This window comes from Magallana gigas, chromosome 3 (assembly GCF_963853765.1).
Source record: "Magallana gigas chromosome 3, xbMagGiga1.1, whole genome shotgun sequence".
In the NCBI taxonomy this organism is placed as follows: Eukaryota; Metazoa; Mollusca; class Bivalvia; order Ostreida; family Ostreidae; genus Magallana; species Magallana gigas.
Genome location: NC_088855.1, coordinates 51,840,105 through 51,865,542, shown reverse-complemented (window position 1 = coordinate 51,865,542; position 25,438 = coordinate 51,840,105). Strand labels below are relative to the sequence as shown.

The 25,438-nt window shown below is 32.8% G+C and overlaps 1 protein-coding gene and 1 non-coding gene across 2 annotated transcripts; one reads left to right on the top strand and one right to left on the bottom strand.

The window, feature by feature from the left end:
- Window positions 1–2,040: 2,040 nt before the first annotated feature.
- Window positions 2,041–17,925, top strand: LOC105328960 (T-box transcription factor TBX19). Its single transcript, XM_066080264.1, has 13 exons — window positions 2,041–2,464; window positions 8,037–8,304; window positions 9,102–9,301; window positions 10,006–10,049; window positions 10,466–10,555; window positions 11,997–12,077; window positions 12,608–12,697; window positions 12,798–12,896; window positions 13,224–13,319; window positions 14,346–14,426; window positions 14,546–14,647; window positions 15,052–17,452; window positions 17,721–17,925. Exons 1-12 carry the CDS (start codon window positions 2,055–2,057, stop codon window positions 15,072–15,074), a joined length of 1,584 nt encoding a protein of 527 aa, XP_065936336.1. The 5' UTR covers window positions 2,041–2,054; the 3' UTR covers window positions 15,075–17,452; window positions 17,721–17,925.
- A 1,663-nt stretch (window positions 17,926–19,588) lies between these two features.
- Window positions 19,589–21,307, bottom strand: LOC117686649 (uncharacterized). The gene is made up of 3 exons (XR_010711597.1): window positions 20,425–21,307; window positions 20,217–20,326; window positions 19,589–20,101 (listed from the first exon to the last, which is right to left on the bottom strand). It is a non-coding gene; the product is annotated as an uncharacterized protein (transcript).
- Window positions 21,308–25,438: the final 4,131 nt, after the last annotated feature.

The window sequence follows — 25,438 nt, the reverse complement described above, 5'->3', positions numbered from 1 at the left end:
TGACTATAAAACTTGAACCTTAGAGAGAAAAGTTTTCTGTCTTGCAATATTATTTAACCTCAAGTAACGTTTCAAGAATTAAGAGGTAAAAGACACTGCGTCCACCTGTTTATTAATCCGTGATTTAATTGCTTTATAGCATTAAAACTCTAACGGAATTTGCATAATTTATCTTCAATATATGTATCGAATAAATTAGTATTTTCCTATATTGATGGGGAGTATGAATTAATATTATAGCATTGAATCATGATTTTTTGAAGTATACACTCTCATAACTGCAGCGGTGTGTGCATACAAATTGAGTAACGCGCGTTAGCGCGTTATGAAAATGTGTATGCACACACCGCTGCAGTTATGAGAGTGTATACTTCCAAAAACCATGATTTAATGCTTATATTTACATTTTTTTAACTTTTTGCCTTGTCTGCAAATGTGATTCATACCTTAAAATTCCTATCCTATCCTAAGGGCAAGTTAATATTAATGGAAGAGCCACAGTAACAGCCACAAGCGTGAACTTTGATTTACGCTTGTGACGTTGCAGTTTACAGCGTTCAACGTTTGTGACGTCATAATAAAACTCGTCAATTTGACCTTTGACTACTTGTTGCATTTAGAGGCATTTAAACATCACGGAATTTAATGGAAAAACACAGTAGAATGTAAATATTATTGTATTGAACTTTTATCTGTGCTTTTTATTCTTGTGTGTTAAGTCACAAATTTGCAATATTTGGGGGCATAAATATAAACAAAGACATCTTATATTGGAAATCCTTTTATTACACAATTTTATATAACTTTAAATACATAAGCGTATCAGAAGTACATGTACGCATTCTATTATTTATGAAAAACACCAACCTTTCATTTCCGCATTGTCGGAAAACCACTGCCAGTCGCTCATTCTATTATTACGTATTCAAGACTGACCATCGGTTTTCTACAACGCATTTCCGGGTTCTATTTATCAATTTACATATTGTTTTGATTTGCTTGATTTTCTTGTCTGTTATTTAATTGAATAGATTCCTCGAAATTATATATAAAAAAGTACTAAATATGTCTCTAATCGGAAAAAGCACCAGATAACTTTAAGCTTTGAGATTATCATGTTTTGTAGGAGTGATAATGAATTTGTTGTTCCATGGAATGATTCACAGGCTATGATTTAAAATGCCATATCCGTTTTTTGTACGAATTTCATGAAGCCATTCGGCAACACTAGTGACGCAAGTTTTATATGTATTTTTTTGTATTATCACAATCTAACCGAACAGATTTGATTGTAATTGTCAACGTCATTGGATGGATCGCGTCACGTGATTGCCTTATAAATTTCTTTACACGGCGGGCGTCAAAATTTATACGGCAACATGGCGGACGTAACGTTATTTGGGCTGATATTTTACACAACCGTACCTATAATTTTTAAGCCCAAAAATATTTAGAGTGACCCCCTTTGCTCGTGACGTAATAAAACGATCCTACATGTATATACAATGGCATCCAGGTTTGCACAGACGACTGTCGAGAAAGGTACACAATAAGAGAATAAGTCTATGAATTTAATTGTTATATATTATTTTATGTTGTTTACATATCAAACTTAAGGTCCTCGACAAAAACAAAGCACTTACTAGGTTTGTTACTGACTGTTTACAGAAATGTTTGGTGTCGGTAAAGTCCATAGAATTAAGGCTCAGCTCCGATACGCCTTCTATGTGTATTATTTTCCATTTCCTACGTTTCACAAAGTGTTCTAATTAGTACGTACAAATATTATTTTTCAGACTTAAATTTCTATATGTTTGAATGTCAAAAGAAAGAAGTTGAAACATAGGCTTCTAAAGAAAGATTTTCGTTAATTAGCGACTCATTTTTAATCCTTTTTTATATTGTCTATTAACACTGGCATTACTCAATTTTTTTTTCTTTTTATTTGTTCCATACGCAGTTGTGTAGTTTCTAATACCGTCTCTTCAAAGGAATAACATCTTTTACATTTCTACTTCAGGTTTTTTTATAACTAGAAACAAAAATTCAGACTAATGGAGGAAAAAGAGGACACTTTTGCCGAGGAAACTGATCCCAGCGACAAAAAACCAAAGATTCCAGTCTTTGGAAATAGAGTGTCAAGTGCGTCCGAAATGAATGGGTCTACAAATCGATCCTTTTCAAATACATCATTTCCCTTTTCGAACTCGTCCTCGCCGACTGAGATGGATCCTCAGTCCAGTGATATGGAGATACAGATTTACTCCAACTCCATCTCGTCTGGATATTCTGACAGCTTTACGTCGGAGAGCATGCAGATGAAGCTCACAGAGGACATGGTCGACGGCAAAGATAACTGTATACCGCTCACAAATGGACCAATCAGGATGTCTCTGATGGAGGCCAAACTGTGGTACACGTTTTTAGAAGTTGGGACTGAAATGATTATCAACAGAACAGGAAGGTAAGATATGGATGTTTTAACATTTTTGCAGATTTGAACAATTTTTGAAAACATTTGTTGTATTAATCGTTTGTCGAGTGTTAAAGGACGAACGTTTTGCGTCTGTTTGAAAACTGCTTTCCAATCTTGACCAAATTATCTGTGTCAGTTTTGTGGAGATATAGTGGGGAATATAGTTCAAATAACCGAACAAAACCCACCACAAAGAGCATACGTGGTTGTATATGGATGTAAACACCTGGAAAATGGATCAATAATAATCTCCTTTTTGTGTTTAGTGCATAGTTATAATGAGCAAGAACATTATGAAATTCAGATGATGGGGTTTATTGGCTCTATGTTAAGAGCAGGGTTCTATAAGCATATAGTTCTATGGTTAGAGTTTGGTTTCGTTGTCATGTGGTGCTATGGTAAGAGTCGGGCTCCATAATTATCTGATTCCGAATTTATGTTTAGAGTCGGTCTGTGTTATCACGTGGTTCTATGGTTAGAGGGGTGTTCTAATATTATATGATTCCATGACTTAGTTTGGTTTTCATTATCATATGATTGTACGGTAAGAATCGGGCTCTCTTATCATGTTGCTATATAGCAAGAGTCGAGTTCTTTTAGCATATAGCTCTATGGTGAGAGTAGGTTTGTATTAAAGTACAGTTCTATGGTAAGTGTGAGATTCTATTAGCATGTGGTTCTATGGTTAGAGTCGGGATTTATTATCATATGATGAATGTTTATCAAAATCTTGAAATACTTTTTTCTTTGCTATTGGGCTTGTAACTCGCAAACTAACTGACTTGAGGGTTAGGATGAGCTAAATGTGTTTATTAATATATTGAAACATCGATTTTTGGTTTGCTAGCAAAAAATAACGTTTCGTTTATTTATTTCTGTCCTTCTAAATCTTATTATTTACTAAAGAAAAAAAATCGAAGAGAGAATAGGAGGAATTAAAAAACTTCTATGACGTCACCCATTGTATTCAGTCAACGTTTATTTTCACTATTCAACCAGCAGGTGTTGGATATATAAATATCCAACTGATAGGAGTTGGATATTTTTAATATCCAACCGTCAATCAGTTGGATATTCAAATATCCAACTGGGCATTAAACAAAGAAAACTGAAAAAATGTTGAAACGTGTATTTCCAACATAAATCCAAATTTATAAAACAGAATTTTGTCATCCATAAATGTATATCCGATAAGCCACGAATAAATTTTTTTGCAGAACAGAAATATCTCCTTTTCTTAATTTTGATAGATTCGGGATCACATATAAATCACTTTCATAAACTTTTAGACTTCCTCTTTGAACCTTGAACCATATCACTCCTTCTAATTAGTTTAACAATATAGGAAATATTGTCGCACTATGACTTCATAAGACTCCTATCAATTTTTTAGATAAATCATCGTCTGTTAATTGACGTCAAAATTCTGATTTTTCCTTTCTCCTTGTAAGTTTAAAATATCATTCAAACGGTATCCATGTCTTTCCAGGAATTGTGGATCTCTATTATACATTGTACAAGTGTGTACTTTGCGTTAAAAAATTCATCTTCTAAATCTATGTCTGCTCAGTACAGCGGTATGGTTTTCTATAACACGCGCACCTGTTCACTCGTCCATGATTAAAAAGGTGTGTTTGGTTAGGCTATTGTTGTGTATGGTATTGCTTGAATTATTCTTTTGTATGACATCACATTTGGATATATGAATGGGTCAATGCTTCTTAGAGGTTCAAATCGGGGAATTTTTTAAAGTAAGATAAATAACTCGATAGTGTTGAATAGTTTAGAGAAAACACCCCCTCCTGTTTTCTCTAAACTATTCAACACCATCTCGTTATTTATCCATTACATAGTCACCTTGGCTAAAAAAGATGTTTTTAGAAGCCATTATATAAATAGTGCCTGTTTGGGGGGGGGGGGGGAGGGGTAACAGTTGAAATTGACACCCCGAGAAAACCATTGTCAACCGACGCGAAGCGGAGGTTGACAATGGTTTTCGAGGGGTGTCAATTTCAACTGTTATCCTCCCAAACAGGCACTATTTATTTTGTTATACTGAATGTCTTAATTTTTAAGAAAATTTTACTGCTTTTATATAGGAATAACGTGAATTCTACAGCGAACCGTACGCGCATAACTTTTGCGCATGTAACATTTTTTAATGTTACCCGTTGCTAAGTGCGTTGCTAACGCTGAGGGTAATAGAAAATATTATTAACTGCGTCTTAACCAATCAGATTTCAGTATTTAACATGAAAGTATAACAATATGTAAATAGTGCCTGTTTAGGAGGGTAACAGTTGAAATTGACACCCCGAGAAAACCTTTGTGAACCGACGCGAAGCGCAGGTTGACAATTGTTTTCGAGGGGTGTCAATTTCAACTGTTATCCTCCCAAACAGGCACTATTAATTTTATTATACTGAATGTCTTAATTTTAGAATTTTTTTTAATGCTTTTATATAGAAATGACGTGAATTTCACGGCGAACCGTACGCGCATAATTTATCGGCATGTAACAATTCGTTGTGTTGCCCGCTGCTAAGTGTGTTGCTAACGCTGAGGGTAATAGAACGGATTATCAACTGCGTCTAAACCAATCAGATTTCAGTATTTTTAAAACATGAAAGTATAATAATATGTTATGGTTGGATTATTTAGTTAAAACACGGCTGTGATGTCATTCCTTTGTTCCAGCAGTCTAAAATTTGACCTTTAACAGTCCGATATTATTGAGCTTCTTGATATTTATCTTCTTAATTAATGAGCTTCTTAATATCAGGCCGTTACCAGTGGTTACAGTACTGATATACCTCAAAATCGGTAAAAAAAACAATGAAATTCAAAATCAAAGGCAATGCTTTAAGTTTGATATACCGGGTATGCCTCAAACACTTCTGTATGGAAAATAACAGGCAGTACTCGGCCCTGTCGGGTCTCAAAACTATTACCTTTTAATACAGAACTGTTCTCGGCATATGTATAAACTGAAAGGTATTTCTTGAATTATTATCCTATTTTGACTATATTCCAGATCTCTTCCCAAAGACATTGTATATTCCTTTTCATGCATCATACATTCGAGCAGCATAAAAAAACAATATTTTACAAAGAACGAATTATGAACAACATGACAAATAATTGTTAATACATGATAAATTGTAGTTCAGCAACGTAAAAATAAAGTATTTGAAAATCAAAGTTTTCTATATCAAAACGTGACCATCTCACTTAATAGAGGAATTCTACTCCTACACATATTATCAATACATTAGTAACCTTCGTTGTAAATATTGCCGATCGTCACTGACATTATCAGACGGGAAATAGTGATTTACACTCATTAACAGTCTAACGCCTAAACCCTGATAGGTGTTAAATCCCAAAAAAAAAACAACTTGCATGTACAGTCTAGATCATTGTATACTATCAATCATATACATCGTTTTCTGTTTTTGCAATACAAATCTTTAAACTAGTTCATGTTTATCAAAAATACTCTGTACAGCTTATCTTGCGCCAATACCATGAAATAACAACTTAATCAATATTATCACGTAATTTAAAATAATTTTCTTGCAAGTTTAAAGTATGAAATTTACCAAAAATTACTCGTTGTAAAATTTAAGAATTCTCAATTTATTTAAAAATTTGATAATTTTAGACGGTCCTTTACAGTAGATATTGATAACCAACCATTTAATTTAACAGCGCATGCTCATCAATTGTAAACAACGCAGTGTGGCTTTCAACAAAAGGGTGGGGGAAAAAAAGCCAGGAATTTAGACAGATTTGGCAATAAGAGGAACAAAAGATGTGGAGACAATGCAAAATTTACATGTATATCCTGTAAGAGATAAAAAGGTTACTCGACTTTTGTCATCAATAAATTATTATAGTTTAAGAATATTTTAACATCTAGATCCGCGAGTATTTCCATTTCCCATCATTTTAGGTGTCTGATTTGAAATAACGTTTTCAGGTTTTACCAAATGTAATTTCTTGACACTAAGAGCGAAGACGCTTTACTTGTCATGTGCATGGTCCTGTGCATGAATTACTGTGACTTTCAGTTTAATTCCAAAAAAATCCATTGTTGTTATTCAGGTATAGTCTGTCGCAATTATATTAATAGATAAGATTTGGCCTTCAATTGACACCCACACTTCCGGTGTCTGAACTGACATATTTTGTGCTTATGGCACAAGTACAGGCAAAGTCAAAAGAAAGCGGATTCATTAACAAATCATTAACACTTCATGACATAACATAAAATGGTGTACCCTCCTCTCCAAACAAACATAACAATTTCTACTTGTTAGAATCATACTTAGATTATTTTCCAAAAAGAAATTTTATGAAACAAGGAATCGTTATAAATCCAGGATCTTTAATTACTATATAGATGGCCAAATAAGGACATTTTGTCATTGGATAGTTTTTTTAACACCGAACATTGATTTATTGAATCTCATAACAAAAATAATTAAGATATACAGAGATTATGTAAGATATTCTATCTTATTTGTGAGGTAAATATATTAAAGACTGTGCATAAACATGATTTGAAGTTTTTTATGAATTAGTGAAGTTAGAAGAAAGCCAAAACAAAACAAAAACAACAAACTTAGCGACAATCTAAACTGATACCTTTAAAAACTTGAGATTTTTTTTTGCTGAAACATGCAAAGTAGGTAGGGGAAAGTACTCGGTTAACTTAACAGGTGACCTCGCTATGGCTCTTCTTTAAATTTATCGTCAAAATACACGTCGTTCGATTGGAACAGTATCGTCTTCTTCCTTAAAACATCTAGATTAATCGTGTCTTTTGTATTAAACTGCAGGGGCGCGATTGATTATATTGTAAATATCCATTGATTCTTTAAAATTCTACTCCAATATTGGGTATTAAGTAAGCAAACGGACTGTATCGTTGAAAGGAGCAAGGAATCCTCTACTTCAATTGCGGAATTTAAGGTCAAATTGTCAGGGGTTATTCTTTTAAGTTTAGGCTTAATTGACCATTAAGTGAATATGTAATTATTCTCTAAGAATTTTCTTTACCTAGGCATCAATCAGACAAAAATGGTCATAAAATAAAAATGTTATTTTCACATTTAGCTTGACGTTTAGCAAGGAAACAAAATTGAACGAAGAAACAAAAACAGCAAACGAAGAAACTAAACCATAATCTGTTCATGTATCTTTACTGGGTTCAAGACCATCCAAAGAATATATTGATTCTGATAAGAGTGATTATACATTAAATTGAAACATTATTTGATACTCGACATATTCTTAACTTTTTCGTATTTTCTTACTAAACGGGTTGCAAGTTATTCGATTGGTAATTCTGTAATGAATGTACATCCCTAATATTTATATTGTCAACAAAACAGAACACCTTTTTGTTTGTTACTGACTTTATACGGAGATTTTTCGGCATTGCCTTGCCTTTTGTGAACTTTTGATCAAGTCTTTGTATATGATACTGGCCCCTCTCATCTCTTAAGGTACGACCAAATGGAATAGATCAATGTTTACCGAACCTTTGTTTCAGGAGAATGTTCCCGTACGTGGAATTTTCATTGAGAGGTTTGGATCCTGTTGGATTATACGACGTTATGTTTGACATCATTCCAGCAAGCAATAAATGTTTCAAGTTTTTAAACAACAAATGGGTGCCCATTGGGAAAAAAGAACATGAATTCAAGACACAGCCTTTTAAACATCCCGATTCGCCAAGAATCGGTTCGGAGTGGATGGCCAGAAAAATATCCTTTGAAAAAGTAAAGCTCTCAAACAGGCCTGGATCAAAATCGGGAATAGTAAGTACATTACAAATTCATCATCAATACACAGGTAATGATGAATCGTTCATTGACTTTTATATAGATATACATATGGGTTCTCATGTAATTATTCCTTATTCTTTTTGGTCATATTTTAAGATTGATGTACGATTTAAAATGATAACGTTTTTACATTATTTTCGATTTGTATGGTAAATGAAAACCCCAATAAGTGCTGCTATACAATCTTCAATTTATTTAATAATGTAAACACACATTTAAATTATTTTTGCAAAATCGACATGGTAAATAAGTTTATATACTAGTACTTATATATTTATGTGGAAACCAGCTCCATCTCGGTTAATTTTTACACCTTTAAAACACAACAAGTAATGATTTGATGAATATTGTCATTTATTAATGACGAAGATAAACTACCAACTACAAATAAACAACCTTAGCTACTAAGGATATCCCAGATAACCATAAACAGACTTATTAAGCACCTAATTTAAGACAGGCAGCGGGATCTCCCTAAAGACTAAGTAAGACAAAATCATCGTTAATGAATACACATTTAGAATATGGGAGATCCCAAGGTAACATATATACAAACTAGTCTAAAACAATGGCAGGGGGGTCTCCATGTCATATGAAAAACCAAAACAACGTAAAAATTAAGGTGGCATATACAAAACATTTTGCCAAATAATACAATGTCAATTGGATTCCGCCACCCATTTCACCGATCATCTGGTTAATTTTGCCTTCACTATAACCTATTTATCCCTGTGTCTGAAATATGCAATATGTATTTTTTTTCCAATCAGTTTACACTCCACACCCAACAGAAGTACTTGGTGCGAATTTCCCTCGTAAAGCATGAGAAGGGGGGCGAAGTGTCGGTAGTGGAGTATCCCATCCAAGCTACTACATTCATTGCAGTCACTGCCTACAACAACAGAAAGGTTGCGGACTTAAAAATAAACAGTAACCCATATTCCAAGGCTTTTAGATATCCTGTAAAAAGGTACTAACAGTTCCATGTCTGGATCGACATTTGTGTAAAATCATAACTGACTAAAAATGTTCATGTAAATGTTTAATGATTTGGTGGTCTTTTTTAGAATGAAGATCCAATCATTCATACCTAATCAAGCAAGAACTCATGTCAACTCATTGTAAACTTTATTACATTTCAAAAGTTCATGTCTGCTAAAAGCGGGTAACTTTTTACAAACTCTACACAAAGGATATTTAAAATGGTATTTATACAGCAATTTACATGCAACTTTCAAATCAAGTAACTTTATTGTAAAAACTGGACATGGCAAACCTCCGGTCAAGATACAATCATTTTTGGGAGGAATAAATACGGTTTCTTGGAATCATTCACACCGACTTATGTATTGGTATAAACGATAATGTAAAATTATATAAGAAAACAGTAGATTAAGGACACTTGCGCTGCTGGTCATAACGATTGCATCATTTCAATTCAGTAATTTAACTGTGTTAAAGAGTTAACGACGTAAAATAAATATGATATGACTGGTCTTTCGTTCTCTTGCGGTACAGTAAGAATTTGTTAGTGGTCGCGGTGACAATTTGAGGCGGTATTTTGAACGGGACTTTAGACTTACATGTAATTTTAACTGTATATTATTTGTTGTGAAAGTATTATAAAAAGGTAACTGAATATTATAGCTAAAGTTTCTTTATTTTTTATTTCAGTCTTCCAATTGACGTTTCCCCAATAAATAAAAAAGCAAAAACAAGTAAGTGTCTTCAATGAGAAAACTTTACCTGATGAATCTGTTACACATTACATTCCACATGCACAGCAAAGCGCTGGTTCAGTTGTTCGATTTTGTCATTTATTGTATTCGAATGCCATTTAAAATGTATTAAAATCATTCAAAGAAAAAGACTGATAATATTAACACCAGCTCCTACTACGTGATTCATTAATCAGAATGAAGTCTGTTTAATCAGGCTGGTCAAATATTTACATAAAATGACCGTAGTAACCTAAATGTTTGTTATATTTAAATTTTAACTCTGTAGAATTTAAATTTCATTTGATGTTTAGATTTTTTCTATATTACATGCATCTCTCAGTGGTGATTCAGTAATATCTTCAATATCCACATTCTATTGTTTTTTGCTTTCATTCCATTGCTTCTGTTTACAGGCTATGTCTCATCGGAAACGAATAACAAAAAGGGCATTCAAACAGATATATCAATGGCAGATATGCAGTTGTGGTATAAATTTTTAGCAAGTAAGAACCCTTTATCAACTCATTTCCTTTTTTAGGTCACCTGAGTCACTCAGGTGACCTATTGCAATTGGTCTTCGTCCGTCGTCGTGCGTTAACAATTTTACATTTTTACCTTCTTCTTGAAAACTACCTGGCCAATCGTTACCATTTTTGGTGTAAAGCATCTCTATGGTAAGAAGAATCTTAATTGTGAAATTCATGGCTCTACCACCCCCGGGGTGCCACGGGCGGGGCCAAATATGCAAAAAAGGCCAAATTTTCAAAAATCTTCTACTCTACTCCCACACATGCGAGAGGAAACAACAGGATGCATAGTTATGATGTCCATGAAGCCCTCTACCGAAATTGTGAAATTCATGGCCCCTGGGTCAGGGGTTCAGGCTCTAGGGTGGGGCCAATATGGCCATATAGTAAAAATGTATTAAATCTTGGAAAATCTTCTTCTCTACTCCCATGTATATTTATTAAAAACTAAATGCATGATTATGATGTCCATGAAGCCCTCTACCAAAATTGTGAAATTTATGATCGCTGTGTCAGGGGTTCGGGCTCTAGGGTGGGGCCAATATGGCCATATAGTAAAAATGTATTAAATCTTAGAAAATCAAGGCCAAATTTTCAAAAATCTTCTTCTTTACTCCCACACATGTGGGCAAAAAACTGAATACATGGTTATGATGTCCACTAACTCCTCTACCAAGATTTTGAAATTCATGGCCCCTGGGTCAGGAGTTCAGGACTTGGGGGGGGGGGATATACATGTAGTGTTAATGCATATAATGTTTAAAAATCTTCTTCTCTATTTTCACACATCTGTATGAAAAACTGACTTCATAATTATGTTTACCAGGAAGTCCTCTACTAAAATTTTAAATTTCATGTCCCCTGGAGTATGGGTTTTGACTCTAGGGCAGGGCCAAAATGGATATATAGGTGTTAATGCATATAGTGTTTAAAAATTATCTTCTTTACTCCCACACACCTAAAAGGAAAACTGAATTCATGATTTTGTAGACCAGATCTTTAAGTTTTTCACCAAAATTGTAGGTTTCATAGTTCTTTTTGAAAGATTTCAGGCAGGGAGGTGGTCGTTATTACAGATTTTTAATTTTTCTACTCCAGAATGAAAACTAATTACTTACCAACAGCTTATGTAACGAATTTGTTTACGTCATAGATTCATTAAACAAATATTCGTTTGTTTAAAGAATTTGTTTACGTCGTAGGTTCATTAAAAAAAATATAGTAAACCACTTTATGTATATCCGCACAAAGTGATTGCATACAGAAGGGGAATTGTTGAAAATAATTGTCGTGAAATACATGTATACTGTAGTTTGTTATAAGAATTCCGTAAAGTATACAAGTTAAACTGTATTTACCTGCATTATCAATTAATATAACATCGATCTTCTAGACATCATTGTACTTGTATTTACAGGTCCTCTAGCCATGAGCTTCATTGAAATGAACGTCCCTTTACCCATCTTTCCACACGTGAACGGCAACATCTGTGAACAAGGTTTTTGCACTCTTTTGAGTTAATGGACAATGTCGGTTTGCTTCCTCATTTTTGCCTCCGTTTACTTTTTTTGCAATCACTTGAAAACAAGTATTTTGAATTTGCAATCACTTGAAAGCAAGTATTTTGAATTTGTCATAGAGAGTTAATAAGAAGAAATTTCAAAGCTTATCTTTAACATCACCGTACTTTGTAAACGAATTCCATGCATTTAAAGAAAGATTAAAGACACTAATCAAACACTAATACCTTCTTTCTTAACATTAATATTTCGCCAAGAACATATCTTCTTTTTAACTAACTCTACGACAAACTACAGTTATGATTGTTCCATGTCATAATTCAGAATACTGTGTCTTTTTTCTTTCATTTCGTTATGAGACAAGACTAAAGGGGAAATGGGAGGTATCCTCTTTAAGCGAAAATGCAGAGGTTCCAACTTTGTTTTCAAATTTTCGAATTCCATTGCATCGTTTTGATAATAAAATATAAGAGTGTTGTGTACTTTTAATAAAACCTTGCCCATTCAGATTCCTACAATGGATACAATGGATACAATGGACATAATGGCGCCTTTTTACGTCGGAGATTTCTTGTTCCCCCATCAACAACCTCATCATGTATGTATCTTCTTGATTTGGACTCTGCTTGCGTAAGTAATCTGATGCCACTATGGAGCCGCCACTGTCTGAACCTGGTCATCATTTTTTATATTCTTAGCATCTGACAACCAGAACGACGAAGAGATGCAAAACAAAATCATTAAAAGGGACATTGCCAGGGAGGAACGAAAAATGCAACATGATGCCAGATTAGAAAGTAAAATATTGCAAAAACTATAGTCAAATAACAATTGTTCAAATAGTCAGTTATCAATGTTTGTCATTGTTTTTCAGGCATGTGTTTTGCTGTTTCTCTTAAAAATTGTATCGTCGATATTTATGCATGTACATTTTTTGGTAATAAGATCGTGAAAGAACATAACAATACATACCAAATAAGCGGCGCTATTTGTATCAGAAAACACTGTAAATATGTCAAAGGTTGCTGATGGGCTGTTAGAAGCAATAGGAGATGTTCATGTAAGGTATGTTTATGGTGTTTCGTATATATTTAATAACACATGTGGTTATCTTTTTCATTTAGCATCGGATATAAAAGAGTCTGACGACGTTCCGAAACACATCGGCCGCGAACGCACGACAGAGGAGCGCTTGGAACAGTACAAATCAAGGATGGAAAGCAAGTTTTGTTTACTTATATGCATATGTAAATAAATGTATACAACACTATGCCGGATAATTATGCCAGTGCCAAGGGGGGGGGGGGTATTTTTGCATCCATTTAAAATGGACATTAATCTAATATATTGTTTCATGAAAATCCATTTTTACCCAATAAGAGACCATAAATTGTTTTGAGTATATAGCCACTTTTGTTTTCAGTGTGTCTCACCTGACAGGTGGTATATTTAACTGTAGAAATTATTATCTGAAAGGAAAATAATTTTTGTCATACTTATCTGGCACAGTATTGCTGCATACTCTAAACATTTAGGTAATAGATCTATAGTGTCAAAGAAATTTTCAAACAAGCATGTTCTATTAATAAGTTATATACCTTTACCAAAGTAGACAAGGGTTCTGCAAAATATTTCGATCATACTAAATTTTTATCAAATAAAAATATTTTTGGCAGCGCAGAAAAACTACCTATCGCATGTGCGATGCAAATAAAAATAAAAAGAACCAGCACGTGTATTTGATCTGTTTTGATGGATTAGTCCAAGAATTCTTTGCCTAGTTTAATTGATTTATAAATAAAAGATAAAAATGTATTAATTGGTTTGTTTTCTTTAGCGAGAACACTTTGGAAGCATTTAACAGCCAGAATTAGAAATATAAATAAAAGTGTTGTTTTTATAATCACCTCAATAACTTGACTATTTTTCAATATCTTTAACTTTTTATAAGGATATTTTTTCAACATATTTTTAAATCAGGGTATTGAATTTCAAATAGACATTGCTTATAATTACAAAACAAAACAGGTTTTCTTCACGGTGTTCATGGCGCGTTACTCTCCGGTTCATTCAATTTTAACAATCTACAAGGGGATATGCTATCTATGTTTCTGACAAAGCTGTTTATCTAACGTGTGGCAAATATTGTAAGAATTTCTTTTTGTTTCAAAAAAATGAGTGAAGATTATAATAACCTTATATACAGTCAGTATTGCTAATAATTACCAACTTTTTGACTGACACAGAACACTGCAACAAGCATAGTGGTCATAGTGGTGCCTTTTTACCAAGAAGGTTCCTCATACCCGCAGAGAGTATATCATCATGTAAGTACATTTCTCATTAGAATTGAAAGAAATATATACGTGGAATTGAGAAGGAAGTCTTGTTCACCTTCATCCTAAAAATCTTAAAATTAGAAGTGTTTTCATATTTGTGTTAACAGCATCAGATAATCAAAAGGAGGAGGAGATGCAGAACAAAAATAACAGCTGGGAACGCACAACACGAGAGGAACGACTGGAGGAATACAACGCTAGGATTGAGAGTAAGACGACCTAAACTAGAATTTTAAATATAAAAAATGTTACACAGCATAAAAGATTAATGTACCCATTGGTTTTTTTGCCCTTCTACATTTTCAAACGTTTTCGCCCCATCTTGAATTCGCCCCATAGACAGATAGGAATGAAAACTCTATCTAATTAACAGAGATTTTAAATACTTGTTTTGGATTGGCAAACTCTTAAATTGGCAACGATATTAAATTTAACGAAATTTAAACGATGACGAATATTTTTTTGTGTGCATTGTTATTTTTAAATAAGGTTATTTGACTTAATGTTGTTTATGGAAGATGTTTTTAGGTCCTACAAAGATTCAAAAGTAACTGACAGGCATGATATCTCTTTACAGCAAAAATATTACAAATGATTTTTTTTCTTTTTGAAGTGTGGAAAAGGGACAAAGATTAGCAAACAGCTGAAACCACCCATGTTGTAATCAGCTGACTTTTCTGATGAAGGAAGAGAGATCTCAACAAATGTCATTATTTAAAATTCAACGTGATTTTTGTTGTTGTTGTTGTAAATGAAATTGATATTTTTTGGTTATTCTACATGGGATTTTTCTTTTCATTTTAGTGAAACATTTTTATACATATTTAAGATGTTTTTATATACCCATTGATATGAACAAATAGAATAATGTCTGTTTTAATCAGATTTGATAAAAGAAAAGGGAAGTTTAAAACAGAAAGACTGACAACATGAACCTTATTACATAAACGAGTATAAAGATGTAGCATTGAAGATTGACATTTTTTTCTACATGTGGTCGCAGGAAATGGACACTGATAAAATTCAAAGTATGTTTATGTTATGTGATTTTTTAAAGAACAGAACAGAGACATGATTTGATTTTGATTATAAGTAGACACAAATTTGTAGCTTTAAATTTACAAAATCTACAGCATTTAAGGCAAGCTTAATGTATATATTTTACAGCATCATGAAAAGAAAAATAGTTATATATGCTACATTGTATCATATTTAGCAATATCAAGTTATACGTGAGATAAGCCGTACTCATCTATCTTCCTTGCACATATGCATGTTTTGACTTGGGACAATTTACTTTTACTACAATATTATGTCACGTGTCTTTTATTGTTGCGATATCATTTGTATGGCATTATTTTTTTATTTATTTTTTTGCTAACAATTACTTGTGACTTTCCAAAAGTATTAATTACATAATTAATTCTTTTTAAAATAGTGTAAATAAAATTTCTGAATTGAAAGGTTATTGCACATTGATGCTATGGTTCTGAGTAAGCCAGTGGTTTTTTGTTTGTTCAATCAATTCATCAAATGTTCAAAGAGCTCTTTGTGAAATTTCAGTGAAGCCTATTACTTTACTTTTTGATGCAATCGATTTTGGCTGTTTATGTCTTTGATAAGATAGTATTAACATTGTTTGTCAGTGACAACCCAGTGAAAGTGCTACTATTTAATTACTTTGTTGACTATGATATCAGTGCCTTGGTGAAATCGCTGCCAGCTATACTGTCATTTCATTATTTATTTTCATCAAGAGTCACAGTGTCTATTATACAGATGTACGTAGCTTTATTCAGAAATACTTATTGTTTTAATCTGTTTTCTTTTTTTCCGGTCCCTGTCTTATAGGGGTGGATGGTCCTAGCTATTTTTAGGCTTTATGTACCTCCTTCATACGAAAAGCTCTTTATAAAGATACAGTAAAATACTTTGATTTTTCTTACCTAAATTATAGTCTGAAATAAAAAAAAATATCATATGTTCAAGTTTTAGGCTGATCTGATGATTAATTTGTTGAACACCCAACCTCCTTTAAAAGTCTTTTGTTGCAAATACGTAATGTAAAAGTGATTATTTATGATTAACAAGACAAAATTTTAGATTTTTTAAACATACGCCGCGGGAGCATTTTACGCGGTTTTAACTTTTCCGCTCGTGTACTTGTACAAATTTCCTCCACTCGTAAATAACAATTTTTTGTTTAAAACTTTCTTAAGGCGTTTAATATAGTACATGAATTGCCTTTAACTTATTTTTTGAACAATTAGATATCGATGTTGTGTGTTACACTGATATTAGCCCTTCTTTTGCCTAAGTGTGTGTTGATCAAATGTTACAAAGTCATATTAGAAAAGCGATTATATAACATTGTAAAAAATTGAATGGTTTTAAAATTTGATATCTTTTGTACAGACACGTATGTCAAATTTCCCGAATGTTTTTATTCTTTGCATTTTGTGTCCTCATTGATTGAATTCATATCAGTTTGTCCCATCTGATTTACACAGTTTTCTATTGTATCTTTCTATTGTTAGGAAAGCTTTGCCAAAACTACTCGATGTGATATAGATATAACTCGTTGTCATTGTCATTGATGTGAAACAAGAATCAAAAACATGTGACGCAAGCACAGAAATTGGCTTAAATGAGAGATTGATTCGAGACATGTGGGTGTTCTTTAAGATGTTTTAGGCATGGATATGAAGCTTTCAGACCCGTTTTAAAACTTATTTTGTCTAAAATGGGTTCCATTGGAGTCTTCATTTTGCTAACGTTGTTTATCGAAACTGGAAGCGTTCCGCGGGGATTTGAAGCCCAAGTAGGAACCAAGTCGAGGAATTGTACTTATAAAGGCATTGAGTATCCACCAGGATCTTTCAAAACGCATGACTGTAAAGAATGTGTTTGTGCAGGTGATGGGGAAATGGAATGTACTGAGACTAAGTGTTTTGACTACCCATGCGTCGATAAAATCCGCCGACCAGGGGACTGCTGTCCAATGTGTCCCAACGGTAAGCGACCAATGTTCCAACACATCTTATATCTGCCTGTTATCGGTTTCTCTTTTGATATTTTACATTCGTAGTATGCAAAATATTACTAAATGGTATACGTTTGATATGCGTGCATGTATAATTCGTACATACATATAGATATAAGAGGTATATCATTGAGGTTATAAATTGGTGTGCATTGAACAGATTATAAAACGTATATTTCGTTTTTAATCATTTACTAGTCTTACGGTATTTTTTTTATTATACTGTCTTTCTTTAACAGGTCAGAACTGCAAAGCCCCCGATGGAACTGTTGTCCGATACGAAGAGGAATATGCGATGTCGGAGAACGTTGTGTGTGTATGCGACAAAGACCAATGGGCAGAGCTGGAAGCGTCGTGTAAATCCAGAAAATGAAAGTGAAATGATACATCATGATAATGTAGAGATGTTATTGGACTTCATGTAATAAAGTTCTTTGTCACGGATGTGCATTTTCTCATTAATTTTTTTTCTGTTAAATCCTATTGCATATATTTTGCAGTTCGGGGAGAGTTTATCCTGCAGTATTCACGACAACAAGACTTTATTTCTATTTTACTAACATCACAGATCGTTCATTGGTCGATTCTCCTATAGAGAGACGAACTATTGGTCATTAAGAATGGTCTTCCGTGTAACCCCAAAGGTTTTTTTACTAACATCACAGATCGTTCATCGGCTGATTTTCCAATAGAGAGACGAACTATTGGTCATTAAGAATGCCGTTCTGTGTAACCCCAAAGGTTTGTTAGAATGAGTATCGGTCACAGGCTACCGATCTGATATGAAGACGACATATTACTATTTTGCTGGATATGAACTACGCTTCTCTTCTTTATAAAAATATCTTTGGAACAGATAACTTTAAATTTTAGAGATAATATAATGCCATTTTTACTATTCTTTTATATCTTAAATATGAAGAGGATGCAGGGCAAGTGTGCTTGGGGGCTCTTTAAACAGCCACATTTAGGCATTATAGAAGACGTAATATTGATAGTGCTTTAAAACCTTTTACAATTTTAAGTTATACTTTAATTATCAGTGCAAATTATTATTTCTGATCTGATAATTTACTAAAAAATTATTTTCCAATATACCACAAACGTCATCAGTGAATTATCAGATCAAAAGTACACGGTTTTTAAAATCATGTAAATGTCATCTAAAAACGATCTGGGTTGTCTCAAACTGCTTATTTCAAAGAGCTCTATGCGGCTCTTTTAAGGACCTCCCTAACACATTTCCATACCTGTTTTCACTTTTAAAATAGATAACGCGTAGTAGAAATAATCGTATTAAATTACTCATAATATTTAAGGAATATGTTTCAACGATATTTTATTGAAAAAAGGTGTATTAGATATCCAAAAATCAAAAATATGTCGTCGGCATATTGCTAACAAATCCGTTGGAATTAAACGGAACAGCCGTAACATAACTACACATTGTCTCTCTGCAGGAGAAAAGATCAGTTGAAAATCCGAGCTGCTAGTAAAAAAAAAAACTCTTGTTATCGTGAATGTTGTATTAAATAACCTCCTTGGTCTCAAATTTTGTTTGAAATATGATAGTTACATAATCTAGCCGATGCTTTTAAATTTCTAAGAACATTTTGAGACCGAGGGGGTTATTTTGCAAAAACCATGAATATTTGTACTTTATATCTCGACTTATGTCCGCGGTGTTGCTTTGATCGCGTAGATAACTGTAACAATGTACTCGTAGTTATAAGACGACGATTTTTATATGATATCTGATAATGCTTGGCGTTTCTGAATAAGCAATATATATAAGCCTACCTGCATCATTATAATTGGCAATCCGGATTTTGATACATCCCATAGTTTTATTATTTATACTAGAAATTGCAAACTATTAAGTTTGATTTTTTTTCCCTGAAAATACTTTTACAGGTTTGCAATAGCTCATTTAAAACCTACGAAATATATTTTTATAATTTGCATCATAATATGATAAAATCAAGCCGCAAAATGACTGTGCATTGACAATTATAAGGGTGTAATGATTTCACCATATTTTAAAACGCAAAGACTCCAAATGAATTTGAGGAAAAAAAAAGTTTACATTGATATTAAACATGCGTTCTTTATTGTATTAGAGCTACATAAAATTATATCTATACATGTATGTTTAGATAAAAAATAACCATCGTTGAATCTTAACCAATTATCAGATTATCGGTAGTTCCGCAGGCATTGCATGTTCTCTGGCATATGAACTCTGCTTTTACAGGGTCACTGCATATGTTGATTGTTTTCACCAGATGCTCACAGTTGTCCTCGGCGTCTACACAGCCTGATGCTGCTGGTTCTTTAGTGGAAGGTGCGGTATTATAGAGGGAGAGTGCGAGGTCCCTGTGGTCGTCATCGTTATTGGAGTCGACGTCGTCAATGTTAGAGTTGAAGCTGTTGGATGACCAGGGTTATGCTTTGTCGTTTGGTGGTCTGTCACGTGATTTTGTGATTCGGAGGACCCGCTACACATATGGCAGGTTGATGCACACAGAAGCTGTGCTGAGGCCGGCATGAAACAAATGTCAATGTCGGTAACAAACACATGACAGTTCAATTGCTCATCCCGGCAGTTCGGGTCTGGTCCCTTACAATAAAACAAAAGGAGTTAAACAATTTGTAGGAATTTTTAAAAATCGAAAAGTATAACGCCCAATGTACAGTGATAATCAGTTGTGCCTTTTTTACATAACGCCACGTACCAACAAACTAATTGTTGAGGAAGATATAGGCATTGTACTTGTTAATGGCGGTACAGAACTAATCGATGACGTCATGGTCGAAGTTGTGGATTTGGTAGTGGTTTCCGATACTACAAAGAGTATAAGTAAATCACTCCAATTAGTTTAAAGTGTTCTCCCGAATGGTTTTTTTTTTTTATCTTTTATGTATTATAGTCTTATCAAGTACCTGTTGATGTACAGTTCTCCTCGTCTGATCCGTCATTACAATCTAATTTCCCGTCACAGTGCCATCTGTGTGGGACGCATGCGCCGCTGCTGCATTGATATGCACCACCGCTACAAGTTGTTGGATGATCTGTAACTATTCAGACTTATAGCAGTCGATTAAGGTATAGCTATAAAATTCTATAAACTCCTAAACCTATAGAATTTGAGGGGTTTTTGTAACATCATTTTTAAACACCGATCGATGGCAATGTATGAATTACTTAAAGGGAGTAAAAAGAGTCCATCTTATAAAAGATGACATCAAAATATTGCTTTTATTTGTAAATCTCATGTCTATTTCATATCTGTTAACTTAAAGCCTTTGACTATTTTACCATTTAAATTTTTGAAAATGCAAACACAAACGCATCTATTATTTTATCCAGGCAAACTTTACTGCATCCGAAGTTGTCAATGCTCTTAGATATTATTCATGTATAAATTTATTGATATTAATTAAAATATGCCGATAATAAAGTAAAATATAATTTTTTGTTCGAGAACTCTCAGTACTTCGGTGATTTTCCTTATTGGCTGCTACTTTCTACGGGCTTAGTGCCTGCTGTTAGTGGCTACTAGCTTCAGCCTGGTATCAAAAGCGCCACATACCGCAATTTTGTTCGGCCATATCGTTTTTGCAGTCTACTTCTTCATTACAGACCCAGTTAACGGGGATGCAGGCCCCGTCTCCACAGGCGTATTTGTCATGCTGACAAGTGTGGTTGGCCGTGGGAAGGCCCAAGACACGTGAAATACCAGTCTAACTTCATATCTCTATTTGGGAGAAATAAGTTACAGAATGCTAAGGGGTTTCAAGATTACCTAAGTTAATTGGGTGCAACTACATGTACCAAACTCGTAATACGATCTACCAGTAAGTAATAATCAACGTATTGAATGAACTGTTAGCCTATAAATGCGAAGTTTTCTAGTATTCGTTAAAATGTCAATGAAAAACGATTTTAATTAACTTCTTGAAACAAATTTTCAACAATCTTGATACGAAAATATTTCTTTTTAATGAGAGAAACGTTAATTTTTTCAAGAAGTTCTTTGGTCAGATTATGGAGAATAAAATCTAGATAAAGAACACGGCAGTTTTGTATACCATATTGTACCTGAACATTAAGTTGGAAAAGATAATTTCAAAGAAATATAATTTCAAGGCACATCGTTCTTGTCAATATTTTTAAAGTTTTTGAAAAACTGTTAATAGTAAATACCGTACACACTTTGAAATTAAAGAAGTGAAAGCGTCAAAGAAATTATTTATAATTAGTTTCGAACAACAGTAGACAAACAAAAGTGTCATGTGGTGTAGAGTCGTTTCAATGCAGGGGAAAGACAGAAGAATAAGTTCATCAACACATTAATTACCAGTATTCCGCAATGCGTATTAAACCAATGAAATTTTAAAGCAATATGAGCTGTATTTACTAGAATTTGTTTTGTTGCAAAAACCTGCTAGTATGATAAGTCTACCTGTAGCTTAAACTTTTATGATAAATAAGATTTGAAAAAATCATTAATTTTTGTTAGGAAAAAGATTTCACTTATAAGGAATATATAGCAGATCAATTTTTGTACAGGATGACAAGAAAAAAAATTTTTAACATTAAAATTGCAGCTCTTATTGCTTTATATTATCATTAAAGAAATTAATTTCAACCGATCGGCTAATAAAACTTTAGGTGGGAAATTGTCATTTTATAGTACATATGTTATTTTCAAACACAGAACAGTTTGATGAATGATTACCAATCTAGTATATGATAAAAATTAAATCAATTAACTAAGAGAATACAAGCGATTGATCTATTCCAAGAAAAGTAAAAGAAGGGAACTGAGAAAAGGAAAAGTAAGCATGGTGATATTTTTTCTTGGACACCAACCGCCTTAATAGACAAGTTTTCCCCCTTTTTATTTGAATACAAATAATGGATACTATATAGCCCAAAATTTTAATATATATATATATATATATATATATATATATATATATATATATATATATATTATATATATATATATATATATATATATATATATATATCTTTCTATCTATCTATCTATCTATCTATCTACGTAAGTCAATTATTTTTGTGATTAAGAACGAATCAATTAACAGCTGTTGCGAAATAAATCAATCCAATTATACAATTTCCAAGTGTTACAAATAACTTCCATAAGCTAAGTATATATTACCAATTTTGAAATGTGCTCTTAAAAAATTTTTATTTGTCGCAGACATGCAGAAAATTCTTTTTGTTTTTATCAGTTTTCCTTCCCTGTTGATTACTATTTAAACCTGGGTTTTTTCAGTTTCAATGGGCCGACTGAGTGACCTGTACCAGCATGATGTCATCGCAAGCATATGTTGAATGTAACCCAAACCGGCGGAAATAATTAAAGAAGATTAGCAAATAAAATGGCGCGAATGCCCGTTTGTTAAATCGTAAAATACTATGTATGGTTTGAGCCTAAAATGGCCCCCTAAAATGAACATTGTCATTTTACTGTAATTCTTTGTTTTATTTGTACAAATATACATTTGAAGTTTTTTCATAATTTTCATTTTGATTTTTAGTGCCCACAATTTGAAAATATGACATCATAAAGTTGACCTTTTCCCGCCATTTTCGCATTTTTAGCATAAAACGGCTTGTTCTGAGGCAGTTTTTCTTTAAGGAAACATTGAGCGACTACTTGAACAAACAAAATATTTTCACCAAAGAGGTATCTTTCCAATACTGATAAGTGACAAAAAGTTCGTTCTTGTTCAAAGAGTCGCTCTATATTTCCCATTCGAAAAAAGATAAGAAAAATGTCAATTTTTGGTTGATTTTGATTGAATTATAAAAATAGCGTCACTTCTGACGTCATATACTGCCAGTGAGTGCATATAAATCAAATAAATAGGTGAAAAACATATTTCATGTCAACTCTTTTATAAAATAACACAACAAATTAATGTACCTGAATCATTTTAAAAATAGCGAGTTTTGGGGGCCAAATTTGACTAATATCATATTTAGTTCTTTATATTTTCATATCTGAATGTATCGTTTTACACTATAGTATACAAATATATATCTATATGCAAACGCAAAATTTTGAACTATATCTAGTTTGAATATGTTAACAAAGACGAATGTAAAAAAAGCCCTAAGTTTTTGAACCACAAAATCCGACTTCTTTAAGGTTATCAAATAGCTTGTGCCATTACCACTGAGCCTTTTCAATCATATCAAAATGGTTTATTTAGTTGATTTACCAGTATGAAACTTGGCCAGTATTTACAAAATTCTTTTATTTTTCTAAAGCATAAAATTTTTGGGATACATTAAAATTACAAAATGATATTTTTGATTTATAGTGCGTCATCACTCCAAGTTTTTGTTGATTAAATTTGATTTGTTTTCTATTAGACCTAAATAAAATTATGACAAAATAAAGAGAATGCACAGATCCTTTTTTATGAAATGAATTGCATTGAAGTTCTATAAAAAATTAAATTAATTGAAGATTTCGACACGCGAACACCAGTTGGAATCGTATTGTTACCTGAAATTGAACCTAATTTTAAAGGGTTCGGATCGATGTGATCGATCTTAAAGACACATATCGTTCGGAAAGCGTTTTTTTTTTTAATTCTTATTTTCAGTATCTTATCCATCAAATATAGGAATTTTATCCAACTTATATTCCTTTATCTTTTTTTAAACATGTTATCCAGACATATTTTTATTGTTGAAAATCATTAGCTTATTGAGATAATTCAAAGGAAGCGAAAGTAAATTATGTAGATGGTATATCATACATGTATGTTTATTTATTTCAGAATAAAATATTTAAAAAAATAAAGTGAATTTGGACAATATTTGCTCATCAATTATATGGTAATTATTTTGCCATGCATATAACCAGTGGTTTATATTTCATATACACAATATCCAGTTTTGGGATTTCCTAAAATTTGTTATACATTGGTGGCATTGAATTAAATTTACACAATTAAATGCACAAAACATATCGAAGTCCCTTATCATTTCAAGATACCATAGCAAGTTCTGTCATTATTTAAGACCATTTATTCAAACCTAGCTAGATATTGCAATCTACAAATAGCTCAATCTACACTCACGTGCCAAACTTACGTAATTTTTAGCCGGGCTCTGCTGAAAGCAGAGTCCTGGCTATAGGCAGGCAAATCGCCAATGTTACTATAAATAGCACAAATAAACAAAAAACCAAACAGCGTCAAGGTAAAGCTTCCGCTATACCAAATAGTTACACAAAGAGCCACGTTTTGTCAAAAGTGTTGGCATTTTGTTTCTTTTTTTAAATTTCGAATGAATTGTCTATCTTTTTTAGTTTTCTTATTAATAACGTGTTTTTAAAACATTACTATGCATTTTGGACACATACAATGCGCATGAATTTCCATGAACTACTTTGCTGCGCGATGAAGAAACAGGGATTGAATATATAATGCTTGTTGCAAAATTCAAGGCAGTAACTGTTAAACTTTTTAACTTCTACTAGACAGACATATTTTTTGCTTATAGCCGCTTACAAAATTTGGTCGCTCTCTGATGCTTTGCCGACATTAAAAGCATGAGAGAGAGAGAGAGAGAGAGAGAGAGAGAGAGAGAGAGAGATTGAGATTTTCAGTCTTTACTACACAATATGCATAAAGACACACCAAAAGAGCCCGGCTTTCAGTACTTCAGTACTTTGATTTTTCTTTCACCTATATATTTCACGGAAAACACAAGATTTTCTGACAGTGTCTTTTGTTAGATTTAAAAGAGATTTATATTGATCTAGCCAGATTTGATTTGACATACATTAAAATAGTTTTTTTTACAACGCATTTTGATATTTTACATATCTTAAACACAACACTAAGATATTTTTAAGAGCTTTACAATACACTTATATCCTTTGCAATATGCAAGCCAAAAAATCTT